This window comes from Chlorocebus sabaeus, chromosome 22, assembly GCF_047675955.1.
Source record: "Chlorocebus sabaeus isolate Y175 chromosome 22, mChlSab1.0.hap1, whole genome shotgun sequence".
Classification (NCBI taxonomy): Eukaryota; Metazoa; Chordata; class Mammalia; order Primates; family Cercopithecidae; genus Chlorocebus; species Chlorocebus sabaeus.
In genome coordinates, this window is record NC_132925.1 from 46,273,813 (window position 1) to 46,300,761 (window position 26,949).

Genomic DNA, 26,949 nt, shown 5'->3' on the forward strand with positions numbered 1-26,949 from the left:
CTAAAACTAGAAATACCATTTGACCCAGCCATCCCATTACTGAGTATATACCCAAAGGATTATAAATCATGCTGCTGTAAAGGCACACACATGTATGTTTATTGGGGACTTTTCTAGTTATATAGCTATCTTTGTATTATTGATTTCTAGTTTAATTTCATGGTACTTAAATAATATACTTTGCATGATATCAGAGAAATTTGTTGGGATGTGTTTTATCATAAGGCCTTGTATGTGCTCTGTTCTGGAAAATTTTCCATTGCACTTGAAAGTAATGTGATTTTGTTTTTACAGTTGTGGTTGTAGTGTTCTATATATGTCAATTCTGTTGAGTTGATTGTGTTGTTCAGATTTTCTCTTTTTCTTACTTTTTTTGGTCTACTATCAGTCACAGAATATCCAATGTTCACTTATGTTTGTGGGTTTGTCTGTTTATCCGTTCTGTCAACTTTTACTTTAAATAATAAATACGCAAATAATTATTAGAGGTATATAAATTTGGACTCTGTATATAGTTGTGCCAAAATGATTCTTTTGTCTTTGTAAAATATCATTCTTTATATCTAGTGATACTTCCTGCCTCAAAGTCTACTTTAATGTTAATGTTATTACTTTAGCTTTCTTTTAGTGTTTGCATGGTGTATCATTTTCCATCCTTTTTTCACCTTCTCACGCTCTTTATAGTTAAGGTGTATCTCTTGCAGATAGCTTATAACTTGTCTTTTTCTTCTCTTCAGTTTGGTCTAACAACCTTTGTGTTACCATTTCCAGAATGATGCAACAAACATGTTGACTCTTTCCACTGCTGTTTATTTCTTTCTAGCAATTCTGTGCTTCCAGTTGTCATCATTTTCTCTCTGAAGGACTCTCTCCAAATTCTTTTTGTAGTGTCATATCATCCCACAAGATGTCTCCTTTCATAATTCTAGGTTTTGGTAGACCTGTTAATAAAAATACTCAAGCAGTAACCTCCACAGAAACTTCCCCCTTCATCAAATGAAGTAGTCAGGTAAAGCCTTTATTTGAATGATTCAAGGTAACACCAATACTAAGATATTCCAGAAAAGGATTTGGCTTCTCAAACCAGTCTTGGTTTTATTTTCTCTTGCATGGACATAATTCCATTGTCCAGGACTTAGAAAGGCTGATGTGATGGGTGGAAATAATATGATTGGAGATCAGTTTATAAGTGGTGAGTTCCTTGGTGAAAAGTTTTTATGATGGTGCCTTTTGTCTATGCAGTCTTGTAAATGCAGGCATGTGTGGACTGTGAGTATTTGGACAGCAAGGACCCAGGAGAAAGCTTTTAGCTTCATATTTGGCAGTAGCAAGTACTCAGTAAGTAGAGAGAAGGAGTGTTTTCGTATTCTGAAAGCTAGCTACAGGTAAGTTCTCTTTCCTGTTTTGTGTGTGAGGAGACACTAATAGTCATTGCCTTGTATTTGCCTACCGTTATGTTAGGCTCTCTGTGTGTGTTATATAATTGTGTTCTCGTAATGGCCAAAGAAGGAGGCATCATTATTCCCCTGAGTTAGATGGGGAAAGTGAGGCCTAGAGAGATTATCACTTTTGTGGGATCTTATATATATCTAATAATAAAAGTGGAGACTAGAGACCATGTCCTCTGACTTCTAAACAGATGTTTGTCACCACACTGTGTTGACAATAGGAATCTACTACTAAGGCCTCCTTTTTGACATGACCCCGAGCTTCCACATCCACAGTGTGGTCAATTTTTGTAGAACTAAGATAAGATCCAGCCAGTGACTGCAGTGGTAGTGGAAACTGAGAGTTCTCTGGTTCACGGAAAGGACGTGTGGGCCTGAGGGACCAGGGAAGGCCACCAGAGGAAATGAGACCTGAGACTTGAAGAGTAAATAGGAATTAACAGGTGAAGGATGTTTGGGGGGCCCCAGGGAGGAGAAAACCAAGTAGGAGGAAGCTATGGTGTGCCAGGAGATGACAGCAAGAATTTGGCATGTCAAAGAATGCCAAAGAAGTTGGAGGCAAGTGGGAGGAATGACACTGGAGAGGTGAGCAAGAACCAAATTCTTTAGGCTCCCAAAAGCCATTTTGAGAAGGCTTGGACCTTATTCTCTGGGCATTGTGCAACTATTGAAGGCTTCATGCAAGGAAATGACACAATCAGATGTGTGTCCTGGGAAGATTATTCTTGCTGCAGTATGGGGAGTCTTCAAGAGCACAGAGAGGCTGGAGGGATGAAAGCAGTTCCAGGCTGCCATGCGTCATCCAGGAGACAGTTGATGTGGCCTGAGCCAGAATGAATGATGGGAAATAGAAAGAATGATTCAGGAGTGTGTAGGAGGATAAGTCCACATGAGGTTGCCCTGGTGGAGGGAAGGATGGAGGACCCACCCGACTGCAGCAGCCCTAGGGTGCCTTCTAGGAGCACAGTTCCAGAAACAACCTGGTGTGGCTTGTGGGGTATGGGGTTAGGGCTCACTTTTAACCCTTCTTGGGCTCTGACATGGAGAACCTGTGAAGACTTCTAAGATGCCTCTCTCATCTGGGATCTTTCACCATGTGCCAATCACAATTATTGATTCAAAGTTAGAGGAGAAAGGGATTTTTGAGCAAGAAAAAGATACAGATGAGTAGTTGTACTGTTAATTGAGCCTGGAAAGTAAAGGAAGAACAAGCTTTCATCCCAGCAAGGTGAGGCAGTGGAATGGAGGAAGGCTGCAGAAAATAAGCCAGAGAGCTTGTTCGCTTCTGGGTCTGGCCCAGAGCACATGCTTAGAAATGCCAAATTCTTGCTCCCTTCTCATGGCACACTGTAGCTTCCTCCTACTTGGCTCTCTCCTCCCTGTGCCCCTCTGAACATCCTTCACCTATTAACTCCTGTTTGTTCTTCAAGTCTCAGGTCTCATTTCCTCTGGGAAGCCTTTCCTGATCCCCTTCTGCAACTCCTTGGTCTTGTCCCTCTCTGTCTCTTCGTTGCATCCTCCTCTCCTTCCCACCATGACGGTTGGGCTCCCCAGGCTTACATCCTCAGCCTCTCTCTTTGAAGACTGTGTGTCTTCCCTGGAAATGTCATCTTACCTCGTGGTTTCAGTTATCTTCTGTAGGCTAAGGACTCTGCCTAAGCTGTACCCTACGAAACCAGTGGTGCACTTCACATCTTCTCTTGGATGCTCCACAGGTCCCAACAACTCAAACTTGGCCGATTCTCTTCCCACTGGCTTCAGTGCTGTACTCCATGTCCCTGCTTTTTGTCCTGACTGGGGATGCCCAGGCCTCCAGTATCAGTTGGAGTTCTTTGGTTGGAAACAACAGAAATCAGCTCTGGCTAACTTAAATAAAAGTGAGTGTGTGAGGGGACACGGGAGGCTCCCAGAACTGACAGGCAGCTGGCGAATCAGGCCTGGACAGAGGCCACTCTGAAAACTGGGAAGCAGGGCTTCTGTGTTGCAAGCCCATCCTGTTGGATGGGACAGGACACCAGTGATTTATCTCTGGGGCCTCTGCTTACGATTGCCTTCAAGGGAGTCCATGTGATCTTTGGTGAGAAGGAAGAACATCCTGTTTTGGAAGGGGAGTGTATGTTGGCTTTAGAACATTGTAAGTGTTTATTCCAGTACCCCTTCAGTCCAGGGCCTGCCTGCCAAAGTCATCTTAGCAGCTCTGCTCCCAGGAGCCTGCACTATTTGTACCACTTGGTAATGTCCCCCCTTTCATTCCAGCTGTTGATCATTGCGTTCTCCTTTTTGTTTTGATCATTCTGGCTAGGAATTTATAAATGTTGTTAATCTTTTCAAAGAACCAATTTTTGACTTTTTTTTTTCCTATTGTTTGCTTTTGATTTCATTGATTTCAACTCCTATGTTTATTACTTCTTTTCTGCTTACTTCGGGTTTAATTAGCTGGGGTTATTTCCTAAAGCTTCTTAAAGTGAAACTATAAATCATAGATGTGGCACCTTCTTTTCTAATATAGAGGTTTAAAGCTGCCAGGTTGCCTCTAATGACCATTTTTACTGCATACCACAAATTTTGCCCTGTATGTATGTAGTTCAGTGATCCGCCAGAGGTTTGGGCAAAGTTTCTATGCAGGTTCTGGAGCTCTCCTTTCTGGGGAGTTCCCCCTCACTCTCCAGATGCTGCACCATCCCCAGACTCAGATTTCTGGTTTTCTATTTGATCTCTAGGCTCCCCGTGTGGCACCAAAAGAAGCCAGCTCTTAGGTAAGACCCATAAAAACAGGAAACTCACCCGGTACCATTTCCTGTTCCCACATATCAGCTCTCCTCCAACTTCTGCTTGCCTTTGGTCATTCTCCAGGGCCTTTAGAGGGTTGTTTTTTGTATTTTGTCTAGAATCTATCACTTATTTCTGCAGGAGATGTTATGGGCTGAATGTTTGTGGCCTGCCAAAATTCATATGTTGAAGCCCTAACCCTCAGTGTGATATACATGGAGGTGGGGTTTTGGGAGGTCATGAGAATGGGGCCTCCATGGTAGGATTAATATCTTTATAGGAATTGGAAAAAGAAAGAGTTCTCCTGCCCTCTTTCTCTCTGTCATGTGACGATAGAGCAAGAAGGTAGCTGTCTGCAAATAGGAAGAGAGCCCTTACCAGACATCAAATCTGCTGGCACGTTGATCTTGGACTTTCACGCCTCCAGAATTGTGATAAAATAAATGTTTGTTGGCTGGGTGCGGTGGCTCACACCTGTAATCTCAGCACTTTGGGAGGCCAAGGCAGATGGATCAACTGAGGTCAGGAGTTCGAGACCAGCCTGGCCAACATGGTGAAACCCTGCCCCTACTAAAAAATACAAAAATTAGCTGAGCGTTGTGGCACGCACATGTAGTCCCAGCTACTTGGGAGGCTGAAACAGGAGAATTGCTTGAACTCAGAAGGCAGAGGTTGCAGTGAGCCAAGATTGCACAACTGCACTTCAGCTTGGGCCACAGAGTGAGACTCTTGTCTCAAAAAAATAAATAAATAAATAAATAATGTTTGTTGTTTAAGCCACCAGTCTGTGGTATTTGTGGTAGCAGCCTGAGCTAAGAGGAGGGCTGGCGTAAGAGGAGTTCTTCTGCCATGTGGAAAGTGGACACTTCACTGTTCATGCTGGTGTTGGCCACCTTGTTTGTCATTATATGCCACTGGGCCCTACCTGGATTGTGAAGACTGGAAGGAGGCTTCTGGATCTTGTGCCTCTTTAGAGCCTCTTAGGGTCCCACTTAGTGAAGGGTTGCAGGCGTTTTTAGCCAGGCTTTCACCCTACAGCTTCAGCTGCCATGCGCCCTGCATGCCTGGGGAGACACACAGTCCAGCTGCCTCCTGGATACCCCTTGCTGGAGACCCCAGGTGCCCTGTGGGTAGCACGATCACGACGGAACTTGCTGTCTTCCTCATCCCCTGCTCTACCAGTGTTCCTGTTCACTTTTCTTTGGGGTAGAAACTTTCTTCCTCATACTTTAATTCCTTTTCATAAAGGAGCCTCTTTATGGCTGCTATTTGGGTTTCCGGTCTCTTTGTGTCTTGTCTAAACCATGTGTTGTCTGCATGGTTTTCTTATCGTCATCTCTTGCAGTCTGCTCTTAACACGGACAGACACTGACCTTAGGAAGAGGCAGTGCTGGGTATTCCTGTCCTTTGGTGAAACTCCGAGTGTGCCTCCGTTACTCAGAGGACAGCATCCAGATCCCTGACCAGATATTCGGGGTCCTGTGGGCGTTGGCTCACCTGCCTTTTCTGGCCTCATTCCCTGTCACTCCTCACTCACTCTGGGCTCCAGTAAAGCAGCAGCACAGCTGCTCACAGGACAGCGCCTAAGTGTACCAGGGCCTGCTCGGGGACCGCACCCTGTGTGCTTTGCCTGCTTCTCTCCTGGGTGGCCCTGACAGTCTTTAACTAGTATGCTGCCTCCTCTCCAGGCCTCACTTAATCCTTCTAAGGCAGTGTTGGGCAAGCTTGCCTCTTCAGCCACCTCTGTGGTATTTTAAGTGCTGTATTGCTATTAGTTTTATGTCTCTCTCCTCAATGTAAGTGATGAGTGGAGACCTTGTTTCATCTATCTCAGTGCCCACAACACCTTGTACACAGCAGGGCTCAGCAGAACACGCTTAAATTAGCAGAGGTCTCCCCTGGGGCTGTAGGCGATCAGCCCTGGGCTAATATCTGGTGCTGTGGAAAATGTGTGTGTTTACGGCTGGACTCAGAAGATGGGCCCTCTGTCCCCCAAGCTGGGAAACGGGCTCATACTCAATATGTGTGCTTCAGAATTGTCTAAATTTCCATGCAAAAGAGGAGACTCTGTCAACTGAAGAGGGGAAAACTCAAGCTATCTTTTACCCCCGACTCCTGCCATCGAGAAGAGTGTGTTTGGTCTAATGTCTGGATGAGAAGATCGTTGGTCTCAGGTGGGCAGTGAGCATGTAATCTGTGTGCTGAGTGAGGAGTGCAAGGGTCTAACTCCGTGGGTGTGGTAGCTGTCACTGTTTTGGGATCTTCCTTGGAGCAAGGCATAAAAAGGTGGGATAAATGCTTTTCAAATACGTCTAAAAATATTTGGCCAACAGGTATTGATTAAAGAAGAGGAAAAAAAGGACTTAACAATTATTCAGCTCTTACGAGGTGCCAGGAGCTTTTCACACTTGATGCTGTTAGTCCTTTCCCCTGTATAGATGGAGAAACTGAGGCTCAGAGAGGCAAAGTGACTGCCAGGGCCACACACTTAGCAAGGTTCAGAATTGGGATTCAAAACAAGGTCTCTCTGGCTCTAAGTATCTAATGAAATAGTTAATGCATATGATGGCTTATCTAGGACTTATTGTAGGCTGTTGAATGAACATCTCCTGTCTCTTCCTCTCCCCAGAAGCTTACTGCCTTTTCTTATTCTAAGTTAGCCTCATCCAGGGGTGGTGTCCGTGGTTCAGCAATGGCAGAGCACCTTCATCTGCAGGCTTGGTGTGCGCCGTCTCTACCATCTCCATAACATCCCACTCAATGCCAGTTATCCAGTAGCTGCTTTTGAATATTTGTGGAATAGATGATGAAAGCTGGCAAGATCCTTCCTGCAAACTTGTGCTGCTTGTTTCCTACTTAAACCTCTCAGATTCTGAGCTGTGAAGTCCTCAGGGCCTGCTTTACAAAGGAAGAACGGTACTGTTTCTTGCCTTTGCCAAGAGGAAGATACAGGAAGACTGGAGAGTCTTTTGGTTCTTAGAATTGCTGCCATATTCATATGTCATTGTGCTTTACTTACTCTTTCCACTTTGTAGCATCCTTGGGAACAGGACTCAAGTAGTGCCTCCTGGTGGTCTGACCCAGAGAAAGCGGGAGGGCTGGTGTAGGACCAGAAATGATTAGAGCCAGCTGAGTTAGGGCCACCACACCTCTTCTCAAAAGGAGAAGGGAACCACAAGAGGGGAATTTCTCCCCCAGCCAAGGTCTACAGGTATGGAAAGGGTGGGGAGGACCTCACATTAGCCCCTTGCCTTCACAGTCATCACTTTGGGTTATGCACTTTGCAGATACAGCCCTCATATTGTGCTAGATGCTCCCCAAGTGACTAAGAAAGTTACGGGGAGAGACAAGGCACGTAGTGACACAGTATTCATAGGCAATGAGAAGTAGTTGCTTGTGTGCATGCATGTGCCCACACACCACTTGCATGCACATGCACACACACATACATGCACATGTGCACATGCTCATACATATGACTCTCAGAACTCAAAGCAGAGTAAAAACCCTGTACTCCAAGGACTTGTTAGTTAAGGAAGCCATATTAGGGAGACAGTTTCCTCCCAAAGTTGGGGGTACATTTCATATACTGTGACTGGCTCCACCCCCTTCAGGATACTTTCCCTCCTCCTTGGCATGGGTACAGACACTCAGCTCTTTCCAGAAACTCATACTTCCCCGAAAGACAGAAGATTTGCCACTTCTGAAGATCTGCATAAATATGTGAAATTTGAAAACAGTTTCTAAACAATATTTTGAACAACAGCAGCTTTGTTAGAATCATTCACACAGTGCCTTGCATGCTATATGTCTTTGATGAAGACCTACTGGGAAGCAGTGTGGCAAGTGGGAAGAATGTGGGCTTTGCAACTATGTAGACCTATGGAAGTCCAGCCTTGCTGTCTGATAGCTATGCCATCTTGAGTTCAGGGCCCTTATCCAGCATCCACTCAATACTTAGTGGTACAATAATGATGAGTCCTTGGAGAATAAATATACAACCTCTTGAGAAGATTGTTGCAAATTACAGCACTGTATTCGGTGGCCTGTGTTTTGCTTTTGTTAGAATTACCAATAATGTTACTTAATAATTCATCATATGTGTGAAATAATGAATGCATCTTGGAAGTGTAAATTCAGGTCAACATATATTTATGCATCATTTGCCTACCAAGTTTCATGCCAGGCGTGGGGACACCAACAGAAGTGACTCAGGGCTGCTGCTTTCATGAAGCCCCTATATTTGCAGGGGGATCAATAGCTATAGACCAATTAGTATAAGAATACTTAGAATAATTATAGGATATATTTAAGTGCTGTGGGAGTACGGATAGGTGATACAGTTCTGTTTGGATGGAGAGAGAAGAAAAAATAAGTCATTCAGGGATTTTGATTACAGCCACAGAAACCAACTCTGGCTATCATAAGCAGAAGGAATTAATTGGAGAGTTGTTGGGGGCTTGCCTGTGGGTGTGGAGCTGGAGGGCCAGGCCTGGGGAATGGGCCGGAAGCAGGGGAGCTCCTAGGTCATGAAGCCCTACCAGTTGCATCATTGTACTCTTGCTAACTACTGCTGTTGCCGTGGTCTCTTGTCAAGCCAATCTCCATCAGTCCCTCCTTTCTGTGTCATTTATTCAGGGTTCAGTTTTGTGTGATGATGACTATCTGAGCCCAAGTGGGGGGCCTGTCCCTGGCTACTTCAGGACAGAGAGAGCATACATATCTGATCTCCACTTAGATATAGGACAGCTTCCTATTTGAAATTGGACAGAACCTCCCCAAGACTCCAACACGGGTTTTAATAGGGTGCTGAAGGAAGTGTTGACTGGGTCCTTGACGGTCAGCAACAGCAGAGCACTTGGGCAGGCAGGGTATGGAAAAAGAGACATTTCTGGCAAAGAACAGTAGGAGCCAGAAGCACAGGCCTTGGAAGCCCTGGTGTGTCTGGAGGAATGAGAGCTCCGCTGTTCCATGGGCAGTATTTGTAGCTGGTTGAGACTAGGTCAAAGAAAAGTGTTTCTCCAGTTTCTGATATCCATTCTCCAGAGAAGTAGCCCAGGTGGGGGATCCTAGATAGATCCACAAACAGTTGGAACAGGTTTCTGACCAGCCTCTGAGACCCCTGAGGGACAGCTTATCTGATGGAGATGGCCCAGTTAGCCCCACCCTAGCTGCAGGCCAACAGTTCCCTGTTCTCCAGTGTTGTCCTCTTAGCCCGGGTGTAGGTGCCAACAGCAGAGGCAGGACAGTGCTCCCCCCAGAGCCCCAGTCCCTCCAGTAGGTATGGGGTGACTGCCTGCCTGCCTGACATCGTTACAGGCTGAGGGTGTGACCGTGGCCAGGCAGCTTGCTCTCTGGTCAGGTAGGGGCCACTTCTCTGACTCCCTTACCCTCACGGTTCTCCAAAGAACCTCTGTGACTCATCAGCTTACAATCCCTGAGGTCTGAAGTGATGTCAGAGTGGGGCAGGGCGGACTGGGGATGCTCTGGGCATGGAAGACCACACACACCTGGCTGGCTCTGCTCAGTTCATGAATTTCCCGCCGGAGACTGGGCGGTTCATCACTCTTGTTCTCTGTAAGGAACTATAGGTCTGTTGCTGGTCATGTTTGAGCAACTTCTCTGAACTCTTACTGTTTGGAGCTGCAGTGAGAATCAGCAGGCAGCAGAGCTGAATCACTGGCTCCTTTTCTCCCTCCCCATCTCTCTTTTCAGCCTGCAGATTTAGAAGCATGAGTAAGCTCTGCTTTACCCGACTCTTGCTTATTTCAAGCAGCATGCTGTTACCCTGTACGTAAAGACAGCCCCTGCCTCCCTCACAGGCAGGGATTCTATTCTCCAGCATTACTTTTTAAAAGGTGTTCTGCTAGAAAATCGCATATTATTTCTTCTGTAAAGGTTTCTCCTTGCCACCTTTCCGTAGCTACAGCTGTCACAACCACAGTTAATATTTTGTGTGCCTGTGCATGCGAGTGCATGGTGTGGGAAGGGAGATAATCAGGCTGTCCTCTTGGGCAGAAGCCTTCCAGTTCAGCTTTTATGAGCTGGATTTAAAAAATAAATAAATAGATCATATCGCTTTCTTGCTCAGAGCTCTCCAGTGGCTCCCCGTGCTCATAGAAGGCAGTGCACCACGTCACCAGGGCTGCAGGGCCCTGTGCCGTTAGGCCCCAGCCTGTTTTTCATGCTGCCTCTCACCACTCCCCCACTCCACTCCCAGATATTTGTTATGGTGTTTGGTATGTCCCTCGAATATGTCACATTTGTTCCCACTCAGAGGCCTTTGCATTGGTTTTTTTCAGCTAGGAATGAACTTCCCCAAGATCTTCGTGGCCTTCTATCCTGTCATGCAGCTCTCAGTTCAAATGTCACCTCCTGAAAGGGACCTTCTCTGGTCACTCCCTGTGAATGAGTCCTCACCCCCACCTCTCTGGACAGCCACTCTGTTCTTCACAGCTCTTCATCACCATCTGACATTACATTCACTCATTAATTTATGTTCATCTGTCCATCCCTTCGTGTGTGTCTCACTCATCGCAGGATCCCAGGCTCTGAGAACAGTCCTGGTTCCACAAGCATTCAGTACAATTTTGGTACTAAAGACAGTGCAAACAAGAGTGAAATAGCAGTGGGGACATTGACCGGGAGAGGCAAAGTGTCATAGCAGAGATTGTGTGGAGATACTGAGAGGAGAGAGGGCATCTGCAGGGATGTGGAGGTGCTGGCTGAGCTAGGTGTGCCTGGGTAGACCAGGGCTCAGCTGCTCTGCCTGGGCGAGGCTGGCTCTGCTCTGGAGGAACAAAATTCATGGCACAGGCCCAGGAAGATGGCATGCTGAGGATGCCGACAGGTAAGGACTGTTGAAGGCCGGGAGCAAGTGCAGGGGAGGGGCCCACTGGCCTACTCTTCCTGAGGAGAAATGGACATCGCTTTGGGCTTTCACCGGCCCAAGCTCCCATATGGTTAATTGTTGGTGCTCTGTGCAAATCTGGGGTTCCTCCCAACCCTCCACTAAAGGGAATTGTGCACCAGAGTGGTTCTACATTTCATTTCCGACCTTATCATCCTTGTGCCCTAGAACTTTATTAGACATTGCAGAGATGATATCATGATTTCTTAAGATAGCCTTGCTTGGAAAATTATACCAGGTAGGATCTTATTACACCAGGAGATGAAGCCCATTACTTTAAAACTTTTCCTCTGCCATGTATTGATTGTGCAGCCCTGGGTGACTTCGTAACTCTGTGCCTCATTTTCTTGCCTTTAAAATGGGTTTACACCTGTAATTCTAGCACTTTAAGAGGACAAGGCAGGAGGATTGCTTGAGCCCAGGAGTTCAAGACCAGCCTAGGCAACATAGTGAGACCCCATCTCACCAAAATTTAAAAAATTAGCTAGGCATGGTGTGCTTGTAGTCCAAGCTACTCAGGAGGCTGAAGTGGGAGGATGGCTTGTGCTCAGGAAGTCGAGGCTTCAGTGAGCCAAGATCATGCCATTGTACTTTAGCCTGGGTGACAGAGCAAGACCCTGTCTCATTCATTCATACATTCATTCATTCATACATACATATATACATAGTGTTTAATAATACTTAACTATTTCACTAGGTTATTGTATAAGTTAATGGAGCACTTAAGGAATTATTTATTGACTGGTAATAAATGGTCACTGTTGCTTTTATAAACTCGTGCCTGATTGTCACTGATTCTTATTTTGTTATGACCAAGATTATACTTTTGCCCTGACCAATATCTAGGCATTGCTAAGAGGAAGGAAGGCTGCAGAGAATGTGGTACTTATTGGATAAAATGTGTGAGACGTACACAGAGTTAACTGTCTCTGAGCATTTCCACCATCTCCTTCCCTGCTGTCTTGTTCTTTTCTTACTTGGGTAACATGAAGGAGAGCAGGTTCTGGTTGCCCGGGAGGCCATCTGTCCTGTGATCCCTCACACCTGAAGCCTCCGTTCCCTCATCCTCCCAGCCATGGGCACCATGTCCACAGTGCAGATGGGGCGGGGGAGCAGTCTCAACACTGCAGCCTGCAAGTGGAGATTTGGAAGGAAGCAGCATGAGCAGACACAAGCCTTCAGAACGAGACCAATTTTCATGCGGCTTTCCCTGGTAATAAAAGGAAATGGGGGCTGCAGAGAGCCTACGGTATTTCAGCAGATGGTCTTGTAATAGAATGTTTTTTAAAAGTTTCCTTGTGAGGCATCAGTGACTCTTGGAAAATGTGTATCATGTAATGAGGAACAAAGACGTGGCTTTGAGCATCCCTCTTCATAGCATGTTTCTGAGTTGCCTGTCCCTCCTGGCACAGGTAGGTGATTTTGGAAAGTGAGGAAGATGACCCTAGAGAAGCAGCCTCTCCTGATTTTTCTGTGCCTTTTACAGAGCTGGGACTTGGTCCTAAGGTCAACAATGCCATTCAGCTCTGCCCCTCCTCACTCTTCCAGGCTTGGGCCTCAGCAGGACCCATTTGATGTCAATGAAGGAAGGTCTGCATTTCTGCAGTCCCTTAATCAGCTGCACCTCCCTGCTGAATTGTGCCAACCTCGTGGAATGGTGTGCTTCTGTCCAAGCTGGCTTATGGAAGGAAGGGAGGGATGGATTCTTGGTGATAGTTTCTTCTTCAGACTCAAGCCCAAGCATTGCCAGGACACCTACAGCAGGGCAGAATCACAGCAAACCCTTATGGCAGCCCTATGAGGAAACTGAGGCACAGAGAAATTGCAAATAATTGTTAGAGCCAGAATTTGAACCCAAGCCTCTTAATCATCACAGTGTACTGTACTGTCTTAATGATTAGCATCTCCTTTTCACAAAATCACCTTCTCAGCTTCATTTTATTCTTTTTTTTTTTTTTTTTAAAGACAGTCTTGCTCTATTGCTCACCCAGCATGCAGTGACATTATCATAGCTCACGGTGGCTTCCATCTCCTGGGCTCAAGTGATCCTCCTGCCTCAGCCTCCTTAGTAGCTGGGGCTACAGGCATGCATCACTATGCCCAGCTAATTTTTATTTTTAATAGTAGAAATGAGGTCTTACTATATTGCCTGAGCTGGTCTTGAACTCCTGAGCTCAAGTGATCCTCCTGCCTCAGCCTCCTTAGTAGCTGGGGCTACAGGCATGCATCACTATGCCCAGCTAATTTTTAATAGTAGAAATGAGGTCTCACTATATTGCCTGAGCTGGTCTTGAACTCCTGAGCTCAAGTGATCCTCCTGCCTTGGCCTCCGAAAATGCTGGGATTATAGATATGAGCCACCATGCCTGGCCATTTTATTCTTGTAGGGAATATTTACTCCGTGTCACTGGGGATTAAGCAGTAACACAATTCAGTCTCCAGGAACTTGTGGTTTAGGAAGAGTATAAGCAGTTAAACAGAACAGTGAACATATAATTTGTTCTTTGGACATCTCTCTGTATAAACACAAGGACATACCTATGCCAAGTTGGCATCTGGCAATAATTTGGAAATTTATATGACCATATAGCCACATGCTAAATACTGTATTAGCTGTGGGAATGTATGTAGCTGTGTATAGAAGACATACAAGTATAAGTTGCACTAATTTCGTTTATCATTACAACATAGGTAGACGTAGTTCTCATTTTCAGCCGGAACCTGGAGGGATCATTGTGCTTTCCTCCCTCCTTTCCCCGCTGCATCTAATCGGTCAGACTTCTCCTGTTGAACCCCCTCACCCTACAATCCAGCCTCAGTGCAGACCTTGTCGTGCTCCCCAACCTGGATTACTGCATCAGCTCTCTCACTGGTCTCCCCACCTCAGGCCTTTTTTTCTTAATATTTTGATAACTGTACTTCAATATAATTTGTTTCCTTGGTAATCTTATGTATTTTTAACATCTTTATTGAGATATTCATAAACCATGAAATCACCCATTTAAAGCACACATTTCCATGGTTTTTAGTGTATTCACTGAGTTGCGCAGCCATTACCACAATTTAAGTTTAGGACATTTTCATCACCTGGATAGAAACCCTGCTTCTGTTAATAGCCACTTCCCATCACCCCTGCCCCGGCCCCCAGGTCTTGGCAAGCACTGATCTGTTTTCTATCTCTATGTGTTTGCCTAATCTGGACATTTCATATCAATAGAATCATATACTATGTGGCCTTTCATGTCTGGCTTCTTTCACTTAGCGTAACGTTTTCAAGGTTAATTTATGTTGTAGCATGTATTAGTACTTCATTGTTTTTTCTGACTGAATGATATTCCATTGTATAGATACACCACATTTTAAAATTCATCTATTAGTTGATGGACATTTAGCGGCTAAGTGTAGGGGAAAATGGGAGCTGCCTGCTATTGGGCACAGAGTTTCTTTTTGGGGTGACAGAAATGTTCTAAAATGAGATAGTTGTGATGATTGCACAACTTCATGAATGTACTAAAACCCACTGCATTATAGATTTTAAAAGGGTTTTATGATATGTGAATTATATTTCAATAAAAACTCTAAAAACACATTTTAGAAAGAACTCTGTGACAGTTATTAATACCATAGATGAACATATAAAGAGGGAGAGAAGACAGGTGTAATGAAGGAAGATAAAACACTGATACTGACGTATAACATCCCAGAGCACCTCAGGATCAGTTCCAAGTGTGGATATTAGCCCAGATCATCTCAAAGTTATATTTGTCTTTGAGATATGCCTTTCTATATTAAAAATCTGTTATCTAATATGGTCATGGATAGGTATATTTTCTTTTCTGATTAAATATTTAATAATAACACTTTTATTATGAAAATAATTTCTTGGCTGCCATTTATGTTGAAGAAAATTATAGTGTACGTGTACCAGATATTTGTTTAGTACTTTATGTGTATGATCTTATTTAACTTCACTGCAACCTTATGAAATAGAGATTGTATTAATTTATCCGTTGTATGGGTTAGGAAATTGCGGCATAGAGAAGTTCTGACTTGACCACGGTCACTCAAGTAAGAAGTGACAGATCTAGTATTCAAATCTAACTATTTCTGAGTGTAAAGCCTGTTCCCTTAAGCCCTTACTCTTTATTATCTTTTAAAATTAGAGTGCATTATCATTAATCTAAAGTAAGGGTTGTGAGGAACATAATTTAGACCCATCATGGATCTTGCAGGGTTTTCATGATCTCACTATAACCATCATCTATCTTTCCATAGGCATCATCTAGTGCCTTAGTACTCAAATTAACATTACCTAGGCTGGAAGTGGTTGCTTATGCCTGTAATCGCAGCACTTTGGGAGGTCAAAGTGGGAGGATCACTTAAGCCCAGGAGTTTGAGATCAGCCCAGCAACATAGGGAGACCTCGTCTTTCCAAAAAAAATTTTTTTAAAAAATTAATTGGGCATCATGGCATGTGCCTGTGATCCCAGCTAGTAGGAGGCTGATGTGGGAAGATCGCTTGAGCCCAGGAAGTTGAGGCTGCAGTGAGCTGTGATCATGCCACTAAAATTCGGCCTGGGTGAAGGAGCAGGACTTTGTCTCAAAGCAAAACAAAACCATTAATTGGGAATGTTGGAAATGTTTAATCTAGTCCAGGCATAATGGCTCACACTTGTAATCCCAACACTTTGGGAGGCCTAGGTGGGAGGATCGCTTGAGCCCAGGAGTTCAAGACCAACCCGTGCAACAAAATACAATCCCATCTCTACCAAAAATAAAATAAAAAATTAGCCAGGCATGGCGGCATGCGCCTGTAGTACCAGCTACTTCGGAGGCTGAGGTGGAAGGACCACTTGAGCCCAGGAGATCAAGGCTGCAGTCAACCAAGATCATGTCACTGGCCATTCCTTGGAGGACAGAGTGAGACTCTGTCTTTAAAAAAAAAAAAAAAAAAAAGAACTGTTTAACCCTGGGCCCATCCCAGACCCAAAGAATCTTGGGCCCAATTTTCATGAGTCTAGACTAATCTAGAAGCTAGAATCTGCCTTTTATCAAAATCCTGGGTGATTCAAATGCACTTTAAACATTTGAGAAGCATGGTTATAATACATGTTCTTAGATTAGTTCTAAGTTTGGTGATCCACCAATGATTTTTGCATTGTCAGAGCACACAGCTTAGGATGGAATGACATGGTCCCCAAATGTGAGGTTGCTGACCTGGGAGTCAGGAATCTGTCTTCATAGTCCTGCTCCTGTGTGATGCAGCAGGCCACTTAATCTGAATCCTATTTTATTCATATATGAAATGCATAATTTGCTTAAATCTCAATTTTGCGTTTAAGTACATTTACCTCATAGACACCACATCAACTGTATCATACATTTTTTAAAATGTAGAACTTTTATTCTTGTAATTTTGAAATTTCTATCATTATTTTATCTTAGCCCACAAATTATTTGAGAAGACAGATCACCACAACTCATTTTAACTGTCCTTTTCATTGCACTGAAATTCTTTTTTTTTTTTTTTTGGTGGGTGTGACCTGCAAGAGTGGGATGTTTTTAAAATGTTCCATTCATCTGTAAAAGAATGTAGATATTTAATTTTGGGAGTAGAGATTCTAGAAATATGTCTGTTAGATCAACCTTGTTACTTTTATTAATCAGATACTCTAAATCTTTTTAAACTTTTTCTCTGCTGTCTTAGGGGAAGAGCCTTCAATATTACACCAATAAGCATGATATTTATATAGATTTTTTTGGTACATGTCCTTCATCAAGTTGAGGAAACTTTCTTCTATGACTAGTTTTCTAGAAGTTTTCTCCATGAATGGATGTCATATTTTGTCAAATGCTCTTCTTACATCTATTGAAAATGATCGTATGATTGTCTTCTTATTCTTTGTTAGTGTGGTGAAGTACGTTGGTTATGGGTATTATCTTTTTTTACACATTGATGGAACTGATTTGCCAGTTTTTTTATTAAGGATTTTTATGTCTCTTTTCTTGAGGAATACTGGTTTGGTATCATTATAGTAGCCTTATAAAATGAGTTGGGAAGTGTTTCCTCCTCTATTTGCTGAAAGAATTTGCTTAGAAGTTGTATGATTTCTTCCTTAAATATTTGTTAAAATTGGTGAAGCCATCTGGACTGGGAAATTCTTTGGGGTAAGGCTTGTGTTTTGTTTTGCAAATCAAGGAAAAGTATGTATTTTTAGATGATCAGATATGTAATTTTTATATTTGCATTACTGTATTCATCACATTGTGTATATTGTTGAGTTGGTTAGTTTAGCTTATTGGATTATGGTTTATATTTCTGAACACATCTGGGAATTTTTCATCTATTCTTGAAATATTCAAATATTTTTCCACTACCACTGTCTCCTCCCAAGAGTTCAATTACATGTATGTTAGACCACTTGATATTGAAATTGTCCCACAGGTTCCTAAGGTAGTATTCACTTTTTCAGCCTTTCATTTTAGCTCTTGAAATTCCATTTGGCACTTTTCAGTAGCTTCCATTTATATCATTATGTTTACATTTTCTTTAAATCCTTCAACATGCTTACAATAGCAGTTTTAAAGTCCTCATCTGCTAATTGCATTATCTGTCATTTCCAAGTCTATTTTCAGTAGTCTATTACTACTGTTTCTTTTGGTTAGGACTCGTGAGTTATTTAGTAATATGCTTATTTTCTAAACATTTGAGGATTTTCTGGGTGTCTTACAACAGTAAGGATTTTCTGGGTGTCTTACAATTTCTAATTTAATACTTTTTTTTATCATAGAACATACTTTGTATGATTTCATCCTTTTAAACTTAATAGCTCAAGATGTCCATTTCAGTGACTGTTCCACGTGTATTTAAGAAGCATGTGTTTTCTCCTGTTGTTAGATGTAGTGTTGTATACATGTCATTTGGGTCATGTTGGATGATAATACTATTCAAATCTTCCATATCCTTGTTGATTTTTTTTGTCTACTTGTTCTATCAATATTTTAAGAGCAGGAGATCAAAGTATTTGTGATTATGGATTTATTTATGTTCCTCTTTATTCTCTCAGATTTGCTTTATGTATTTAGGAGTTTTATTAAAAGTACCTATACATTTAGAATTGTTATTCTTGAATAATTGTCCCTTTTATGATTATGAACTGCCTCTCTTTATATCTGGTCTTATTTTTTATCTTGAATTCTTCTTTAATTAATATTAATATAGCTACACCAGCTTTTTTTACTTAGCATTTGCACAATATATATTTTTCTTTTTTTCCCCAAATTTTTGTGTCTTTGTATTGAAAAGCTATTTCTTATTAATAACACATAGTTAGGACTTTGCCTTCTCATTGGGGAGTGTGATAGGAAGAATAATGACTCCCCAAAAATGTCTACCTTCTAGTACCTGGAGCCTGTGCATGTTTTCTCTCATGTGGCAAAAGGAACTTTGCAGGTGTGATTAAGTTAAGGATATGTGATGGGGAGATTATCCTTTGTTATCCAGGTGGGTTCAGTGTAATCTCAAGGTCCTTATGAGGGAAGGGGGAAGGCAGGAGAGACAGAAAAGAAGATATGATAAGAGTAGCAGAAGTCAGGGTGATGTGAGGCCATGAGCCAAGGAATTGGGGGTAGCCTCTAGCTAGAACTGGAAAAGGTAAGGAAATAGAGTCTTCTCTAGAACCCCCGGAAAGGCACAGCCCTGCCACCAGCATGATTGTAGTCAAATAAGACCTGTTTGAGACTTCTGACCTTTAGAATGGTAAGAGAAGACACTTATATTGCTTTAAGCCACTAAGTTTCTGGTAATTTCATACCATAGCAATAGGAACTAATACAAGGGCTAAGTTGGTTTATATTTGATGTGATTTCTGATGCGACTATTTAAATTAGCCATCTTGAAGTTTGATTTCTGTTTGTTCCATCTGTTCTTTGTTCCTCTTTGCTTCTTTCTTGCAGGTTTGTTTTTGGTGGGGGAGAGTGGGGATGAGTCAATATATTTAGAATTCCATGATCTCCTCTATTGACTATTTGTGCTTTTGGGGTTACTTTTTTAGGGTTGCTGTAGAAATTATTTTTCAAAAACATAATCTATGTTCAAAGATATCCCATTACTTAAGGAATTATTTAAGAATTTTATAAAAGCATCCTGCTTGGAATTTTTCTGAGCTTCTCAGATTTGTTGTCTCAGACTTAGTTGTCTTCAATCAACCCCAGAGAATTCTTGGCCATATATTTTAATTCTTTTACCCCACTTTTCTCTTCTACTGGGACTCCAATTAAATGTATGCTTTGGATATTTGATATTATTCTGTTGATCTTGGGGGCCCTGTTCCATTTTATTTTTCATTCTTTTGTCTCCTTATGTTTTAATTTAGATAATTTATAATGCCTTGTTTTCAAGTTCACTGATTCTTTGCTCCATCCAATATGCTAATAAATCCATGAATTCATGCCATATCATGCTAGAAATGGATTTCTAGCATTTCCATTTGGTTGTTTTATAGTTTCCGGTGGTGTCAGTGAAACTGGTAGAATAAGGGCCTCTAAAAATCCTCTTTCATAAAAGCAATGAAAATACTGGCAAAAGTAGTCAGAATCTATTTTTTCAGAACTCTGAAAATTGACCAAAGGCTTGTATCAATCCAGGAACATTTGTTCAAGAAAAAAATGAATGAGTAAGAAAAGTGAGCTTTGTGGCATTTTAATTTATCATGTCCCATCCCTGTTTCCCCTGCAGCTCCACAGTAGCCTTGAAAACCGGTAGCCCACAGGCACAGTGCAGACCTGCAGCCTGCCAGCCACCAGAAGGGGCAGAAAAGGGTTGGACCTCCTTCAAAGCCCCATTCCCAGAGAAATGTCATTATTTTTCCTGTCTGGTGATTCCCTGAAAGAGACCCCACTTATAAGGCCGTCTTTATACAACCTGACTCAGAGGTTGCCCAATGCCAACAGCCTTTTCCCAGTGGACATTTGTCAAAAACAAGCAGAGGCAATTGTTGAATAGTATAGCTGCCTGGGGAGGTAGATAACAATTTGGGCAAACAATAGGGTAACCTGAAAGCTTAAAAAGAAAAGCTAGGGAATGAGGTGGCCATAGAAGGCTTTGAAAAGCTCATATGCTATTCCTGGGATTTTAAAAGACCAAGACTATGTATGTGGCTTAGCACAAGATTTCAAAGGGATCCACACCTAAGAACTTCACAATCAAGCTGTCAAAAGGCAAAGTCAAAGAGAAGATTTTGGAAGTAGCAAGAGAGAAGTGACTCATCATCTACAAGGAATCCTCAGTAATATGAAAGACTGATTTCTCATCATGAACAATGGAGGCAAAATAGTTGTATCACTCTGTGGAAATTCTCTATATCTTCACACATGATAGATATTTACCTTTTTCCACTAGGTTATTTAACATATTAATCATAGTTATTTAAAGTCCCTTTGTCTTAATTCCAGTCGGGGCCATTAATGTGTCTGGTTCCAGTATTTTATCTCTATATGGAGGGTCATTATTTTTGCATGCACTTTGTGTGTGTGTGTTTGTGTGTGTGTATTTTTAAAGTTTTTATTTAATGCTCAACATTTTGTGTAAACAAAATAAAACAGTAGACATTACACTATATATTTATGTCCAGTGGAGGATTTCTTTTTTTCTGTGAGATCATTAGTATGGGGGCTTGGGTTTCTTGTAAGTAGCAAGTCGTTAGGTTTTGTTTCCTTTCTTTTATCCAAATTGATAATCAGTTTTCTTTTAAGGGTGAGATTAATCAGTTCATATCTTATGTTAGTTAACAATTACTAAGTAACAAATTACAAAATGTAGTGACTTAAACATTTATTATCTTGTGGTTTCTATGGGTCAGGCATCTGGGCCTGGCTTAGCTGGGTGCCTCTGCCCTAAGGTCTTGTAGTCAAGGTATCTGCTGGGGCTGCTGTCTCATTTGAAGGCTCCACTGGGGGAGGGTCTGCTTCCAAGCTCACTCACATGACTGTGGGCAGGAGTCAGTTCCTTGAGGACTGATGGACTGAGGGCCTCCGGTCCTCACTGGCTGTTGGTCAGTGGCCACCCTCAGTGTCTTACTATGTAATTTTGGCCTTCTGAGACCTGTCTTCCCAGTGGTAGTGGAGGCAGCTCATAAAATGGAAGCTTGCCTCATCAGTGTGGACAAGGAAAAGAGTATGAGTGAGACAGAAATCACTGTCTTTTAAAACTAAATCTTGGAAGTGACATCCCATCACTTTGCCATATTCTATTTATTAGTAATGAGTCTCAAGTTCCAGCCCACACTCAAGAGGAGGAGATCCCACAGGGGCATGAGGCCTAGGAGGTAGAGATCATCAGGGGCCATCCTAGAGGTCCCCTTCATGTGCTTTTTGTGGTAACCAATTTACTTACACTTATTTCTGTAGTTTTATTTGGTCTTTTCTGTTTACCATCCTCTCCCTCTCTCTCCCTTCCGCTTTTCCCACTCTCCCTCACTCACCCCTACCAGTGTCTTTCTCCCTCCCCTCACCTACCTCCCGTCCTCTCACCTGCCTTCTACTCTGGCTTCCATCCTCCTTCCCCTCTCTTACCTGCTTTTCCTCTCCAGTCTTTCCCTTCTCATCTTGTGAAACAGCTGTTAGACACGTTCTGGACCATCAGTCTGTCTTCCACAGTTCTTAGCTTTTATCAGACTTTTTATCTTTGGGTTTTTTTTTTTTTTTTTTTTTTTTTTGAGACAGAGTCTTACTCTGCTGTCCAGGCTGGAGTGCAGTGGTGCGATCATAACTCACTGCAGCCTTAAACTCCAGGGAACAAAAGATCCTCCTGCCTCAGCCTCTCAAGTAGTGGGCATGTGTCACCATAGCCAACTTTTTATTTTTATTTTTTGTGGAAATGGAGTCTCGCTTTGTTGCCCATTCTGATCTCCAGCTCCTGGACTCAAGCAATCCTCCCGACTTTTTATCTTTGTCTTCCATTGGTACATTCTTGCTCAAATCTCCATACTTCATTTCAGTTTGATAATTTTTCCCTTGCTGTCCTCAGCTTAGAGTTTGTCTTATCCATTTCATTTTTTATTTTGTAGATTTTAAATGTATAATCTTTACCTATTTAGTGGTTAGCCTGTTTCAGGTTCATAATTTCTTTTTTGTAAATCAGAAGTTACTTCGTTTTATCTTTTTGAGCAACTTAAATATGCATATTTAAAATTATTTATCAATTGGAGGTTGTAATGCTGGCTGGATATCCGATGATGTTAAGGAATTCATGTTAAATTGTTTTTGATATGCAATACTACTATGGTTGTGTTTTAGAAATTAAAAGTCCTTATTTTTTAGAGCAACGTATTGAAGCTATGTAGATGAAGAGATCTGTAAGAAACTTGGGTGGAGAAGGTGGAGGGTAGAGATGAAAGAAAATCTCTTTAGTTTCTAATTGTTGAAGCTTGCTGATGGCTATCTGGGGTTTTATTATATTCTTCTTTCTTGTGTTTAAATTTTTGCATAATAAAAAGTTTTTTGAAATCCTTTGTCATATTGCCCTATAAAATTAATGTCATCTGGAGTAAATTCATATTTCAGTTACTGCTTTTATTGGTAGCCTTTTCAGAAATTCTATTTCTTCACATGTTTGAGATTCAGTTTGTAGGTTCATTTGGAGTGGAAAGTTCAGTATTTCTATTGTCATCTACACCTGCACCCCAGTGTGGGACCAGGTCTGATTTTGGCCTTCTGAGGCCTGTCTCCACAGTGGTCCTGGTGATATTGCAGAGCCAGGAACTGAGTGACTAGGTTCATTTGTCGTCCAGGAGTGGGATATGTAGCTTCCAGGCTTTCTAGGTTTAAGCAAACTGAAAACCCTGTCCCTCAGTGGAGGTCTTCAGAAGTTTTTTATATCAGCTTCTTATTTTAGGGAGATCCCTAGGCTGCAGGTTGCCAGCCTGGCTTCAGGGCCCCGCTTGTGCAGAATGTGGTTTATTCTGACCCTGCATGATAAAGAGGGTTCCTGACTGCCTCTGCCTGCTCCAGACTTGGAGCCAGCAGGCCTGTGGCTTCAGCCCCACCCACTGCTTTGCATTTCTGTTTGGCATTGGACACTTTAATCTTGTTTTTGAACCTGTCTGTGTCTTTTTGGTCACCTGTTCTATAATTTATCTGCCAATGCTATGTGTTCGGAGTAGGGTAGAGGCATCAAAGTGTGAACTCACTGTGTTGTCTTGATTGGCGGAGGTCCTTGACCAAATCATGCAGATTCCCTCAATTCTCTATGCAAAGACTATCATCTGCTGAGTACACGTTCATAATGGTGATATTTTACCTTTATATTAGAGACAACATTCTTAATTCCAAAATTTTTCCCTGAACACTGTCTCGGAAATCTCCTTAGGGAAAATAGCAACCCGCTAACCCTACAAGTGAGTCTGTCTTATGGTCTCCCCAGCACATCTCTCTGAAATTATTTATCTGCACACACATTTGCATCTCCCACTGGGATCTAAGCTTCATGATAGCAGAGATTCTCTCTCTGGCTTCCCTGTTGTGCCCTCAGCCCTTTTACAATTCTGTCTGTCACACAGAGGTGTCCTTCATGGTGTTCTGGTAAGTGACACACTCAGGCACTGAAGCCACAGTTGTGCTGCATGCTGCGTGGCCTCTCATGAGTGCTAGGAAGCCACTATGAGACTGTGGGGCAACTGTGTAGAGTGGCGGGTGCTGCCCAATGTGCTCTTCCATACGTCACAGCCAGGTCATTGAGTGTCTGCTCTGGGCCAGGCACTGACACTCAGGCATTTGTGTCATACTCAGTTTCTACAGCCATTTGTCGTGTCACCTCTTGTTCATTGTCAGTCATTGGGATTGCATTCTAAATCTCAGATGAGCAGAGCCGGTGGGCGGTGCTTTGTAGCAGATGAATTAGAGGCGGTGAGCTTGCCACCCTAGTGGCTTACTTGTGACGAAGCCAAGGTGTTGGGGATATGGTGCACATTGCGGAGTTTTCATTCAAGTGGGAGGCACAGCCTCATCCCTCTCCAAACAGTTCATTTCATTCTTAACTGTTGAATTGTGCTACATTGGACATGAATAGAAAAGTAGGCCTTGATGTCCTCAACGTTTCTTCCTGTTTGTGTGAACAGTCTCTAGCCTAAGGAGTTGCTGATGGCTAGGCATCTTCGCCCAACACTTTAGTCCTGTGTCCCATTCCTCACATAGACATCCTGCTGGCACAGGCCCTGAAAGCTTCAGGATGAGCATTCTGGTAGCCTCGGCCCAGAGGAGGCATCACAGTGTCAGTGGGATGGTGGTGGACATGTGGACTCACCTCCTTGTCTCTGCTGCTTCACTTAACTGTAGAGAATGGAAACTGAAGAGCCTTATGATGGTTTTGCCTTCAGATGTCATCTTCCTGCTTGGCTGGGACTCCTGGTCAAAAAATGGCAGGTCCAGAGCCCTCAGAGACTTTCCTTTACTGGCTGCTTAATTGCATCAGACGAGCTTCTCCTCTGACTGCACCAGGGATTGGTAACAGTTAAGTGCTGGACTGCTGAGAGGCCCAGCGCAGATTAGCCGTGCTTGCATTCCTGGGACACAGCTTCAGCAGCACACTTTGAAAAGCCCTGTGAGAAATTCCTGGCATTTAGTCCCACTGTTTGTATTTAGCTTTTCTGAAGTGTTGGCATTCCAGAGGCATTCCAGAAGCCTTCCTGGCATTTTTAGATCCTCTGCAGCTGCCTGGGGATCCAGGTTATTACTTCTTCTCCCTTATACAGGTAAGGGGAACAGACAAGACAGCATCTTGCTCAGGCTTCCTAGAGGCCACTCAGTAATAGAGCTGGTGTTAGAACTTAACTCTCAGGGAGGGGTTCAGCCAGCCACCCAAGCCCACTGGCCTGGTGTGGCCCTTTCGCCTGAGTCTTTCTCCTGGTACTTTGCACTCAGGAGCACTGGTGAGTGGTCAGCTCTTATTACAAACTATCTTGCTGGTTGTTCTGCAAGGTTCTATGTCAGTAGGAGTAGCACTGCCAGGGAGATGGGCTTTCAAAAACTTGGGTTCATGTCTTACCCCATATTTTTGAGTGATTCAAACCCATGTGCTGATACCGTAGTGTGGCTTAAAAGAAAAAGCTCAGGACTTGGAAGTCATATGAACTTAGGTTCACAGTCTACCACTGGCTAGCTTGTGCTCTTGGGGGTAGTGAGGATTAATTAAGTGCCATCAGGAACTTAGCGGAGAACCTGAGCACACACAGCCCTAGCACAGGGGTAGACAGCAAGCAGATGGTGTTATTCCTCCATACAGTCACAAAAGGCAGTCCTGAGCTCCCAGGCCCCTGTGACTGTCTCCACCCTGACACTCAGTGTGGAGTTGTTCCACATTTGACCCATGGAGGGTAGAAGCGGGCCGTGGGGCCTGGTCCTGGGAAGCCCCCGGAGACTTCGGGACGTGAGTATCCCAGTGATGGGACTTACATCCCTGCCCTGCCATGTGCTGGTGACCCTTTATGGAGGCCTGTTGAGACCCTGCCTACTTCTGTTGGAGTTTCCTTTAACCTTCTGTACAGCTATGTGTCCCTTCCAGCTTTACACATCATACCTGAGGAAGCTGGAGGTCAGGAACTTGTTCAAGGTCGCCTAGCTAGTTAAGGGTGGGCTGAGTTCAACCTGAGGTCTGCCAGCCTCAGGTTGCTTGCCCTGGTAAGCTGAGCCCTCAGCCTTACTGGACCTGGAGGGAGGGCCCTTGGCCCTATGCTCCAACAGGGACTCAGCCATCCCCATCAGGCGGGTGAGGGAGCAGCACCCCTCCAGCTGACTCTGTGCCTGTCTTCCTGCAGGCATGGATCCCTGCTCCTTCCAGCTCAGAGCGTGAGGCTCTATTTGTGTGAATAGTCTCTAGCCTAAGGAGGTGCTGATGGCTAGGCATCTTCGCCCAACACTTTAGTCCTGTGTCCCATTCCTCACATAGACATCGTGCTGGCACAGGCCCTGAAAGCTTCAGGATGAGTATTCTGGTAGCCTCGGCCCAGAGGAGGTGCTGGTTCCAAGCATAAGGACACCAAGGCCAACACATAGCTGTGTGGCTCATGGCCGCACACCCAGCGGCCAGATACACCTACATTGACCAAGGTTCAGTCCCCAGCTACTCTCTGAATGGCTGTGAGCTTTCGGACAGCTACTTAGGCTCCCTGTTGTCATCTGGCTTCTCATCTGTAGTGGGGGATCATGATGATCCCACCTGCCCTTTAGAAGTATGGTAAGGATCAAAGGAAACAACTGTGGGAGCACCGTGAACAGGACTCCCATAATCAATAAATGTTATTGTTTGTCTGTGAAGCGGCTATAGTAATTACCCACCTTGAAGGATTGTTGTGAAAATTAAGCACAATATATGTGAATGATCTGGCGTTTCAAAAGGTTTTCAGTTCATTATTGCTACTGTTCTCATTGTGAATGTGAGCAGAAATGTCCGTCGCCTTCTCCCTGCAGCACCATTCCAGCACCATCACTGCTGGCTAACGTGGGCTTTGTTCTCTTCCAAGCAGGCCAGGGAGCTGGAGAGCAGAGAGGCAGAGCTAAGACGCCGTGACACCTTCTACAAGGAGCAGCTGGGGCGTATTGAGAGGAAGGTAAGACTCCTGCTTGGCTGTATTCCTCGGGACCAGGTCCTAAAGGTATCTGACCAGAACACATCACCATCATGGGGGGAGAGAGGAGTCCGCAGGCGCAGTGCCCATTCGCCCAAATGTCAGTCACTCCTTGGACATGCCCTCCTGCGTTCTGCAGCAGGCACCCAAATAGAGCCTTTCAACAAGTTGCATTCATGGAGATAATTGGTTTTTAATTGTC

The 26,949-nt window shown here is 43.5% G+C and overlaps 1 protein-coding gene across 4 annotated transcripts in view; it reads left to right on the forward strand.

Annotated features, from left to right (window-relative positions):
• The window catches only part of CHCHD6 (coiled-coil-helix-coiled-coil-helix domain containing 6), a 238,825-nt gene that overhangs the window by 108,522 nt on the left and 103,354 nt on the right, over positions 1-26,949 (forward strand). For 3 of the 4 annotated variants that reach the window (XR_012090552.1, XM_038003458.2, XM_038003455.2), the window contains exon 5: positions 26,643-26,729. Coding sequence is in view for 3 of the 4 variants with exons in the window: in XM_038003458.2 (XP_037859386.2) it covers positions 26,643-26,729 (87 nt within the window). In the remaining variant the exon portion in view is untranslated. The remainder of the gene's footprint in view (positions 1-26,642; positions 26,730-26,949) is intronic. The other variant, XM_007985492.3, reaches the window with a different exon arrangement.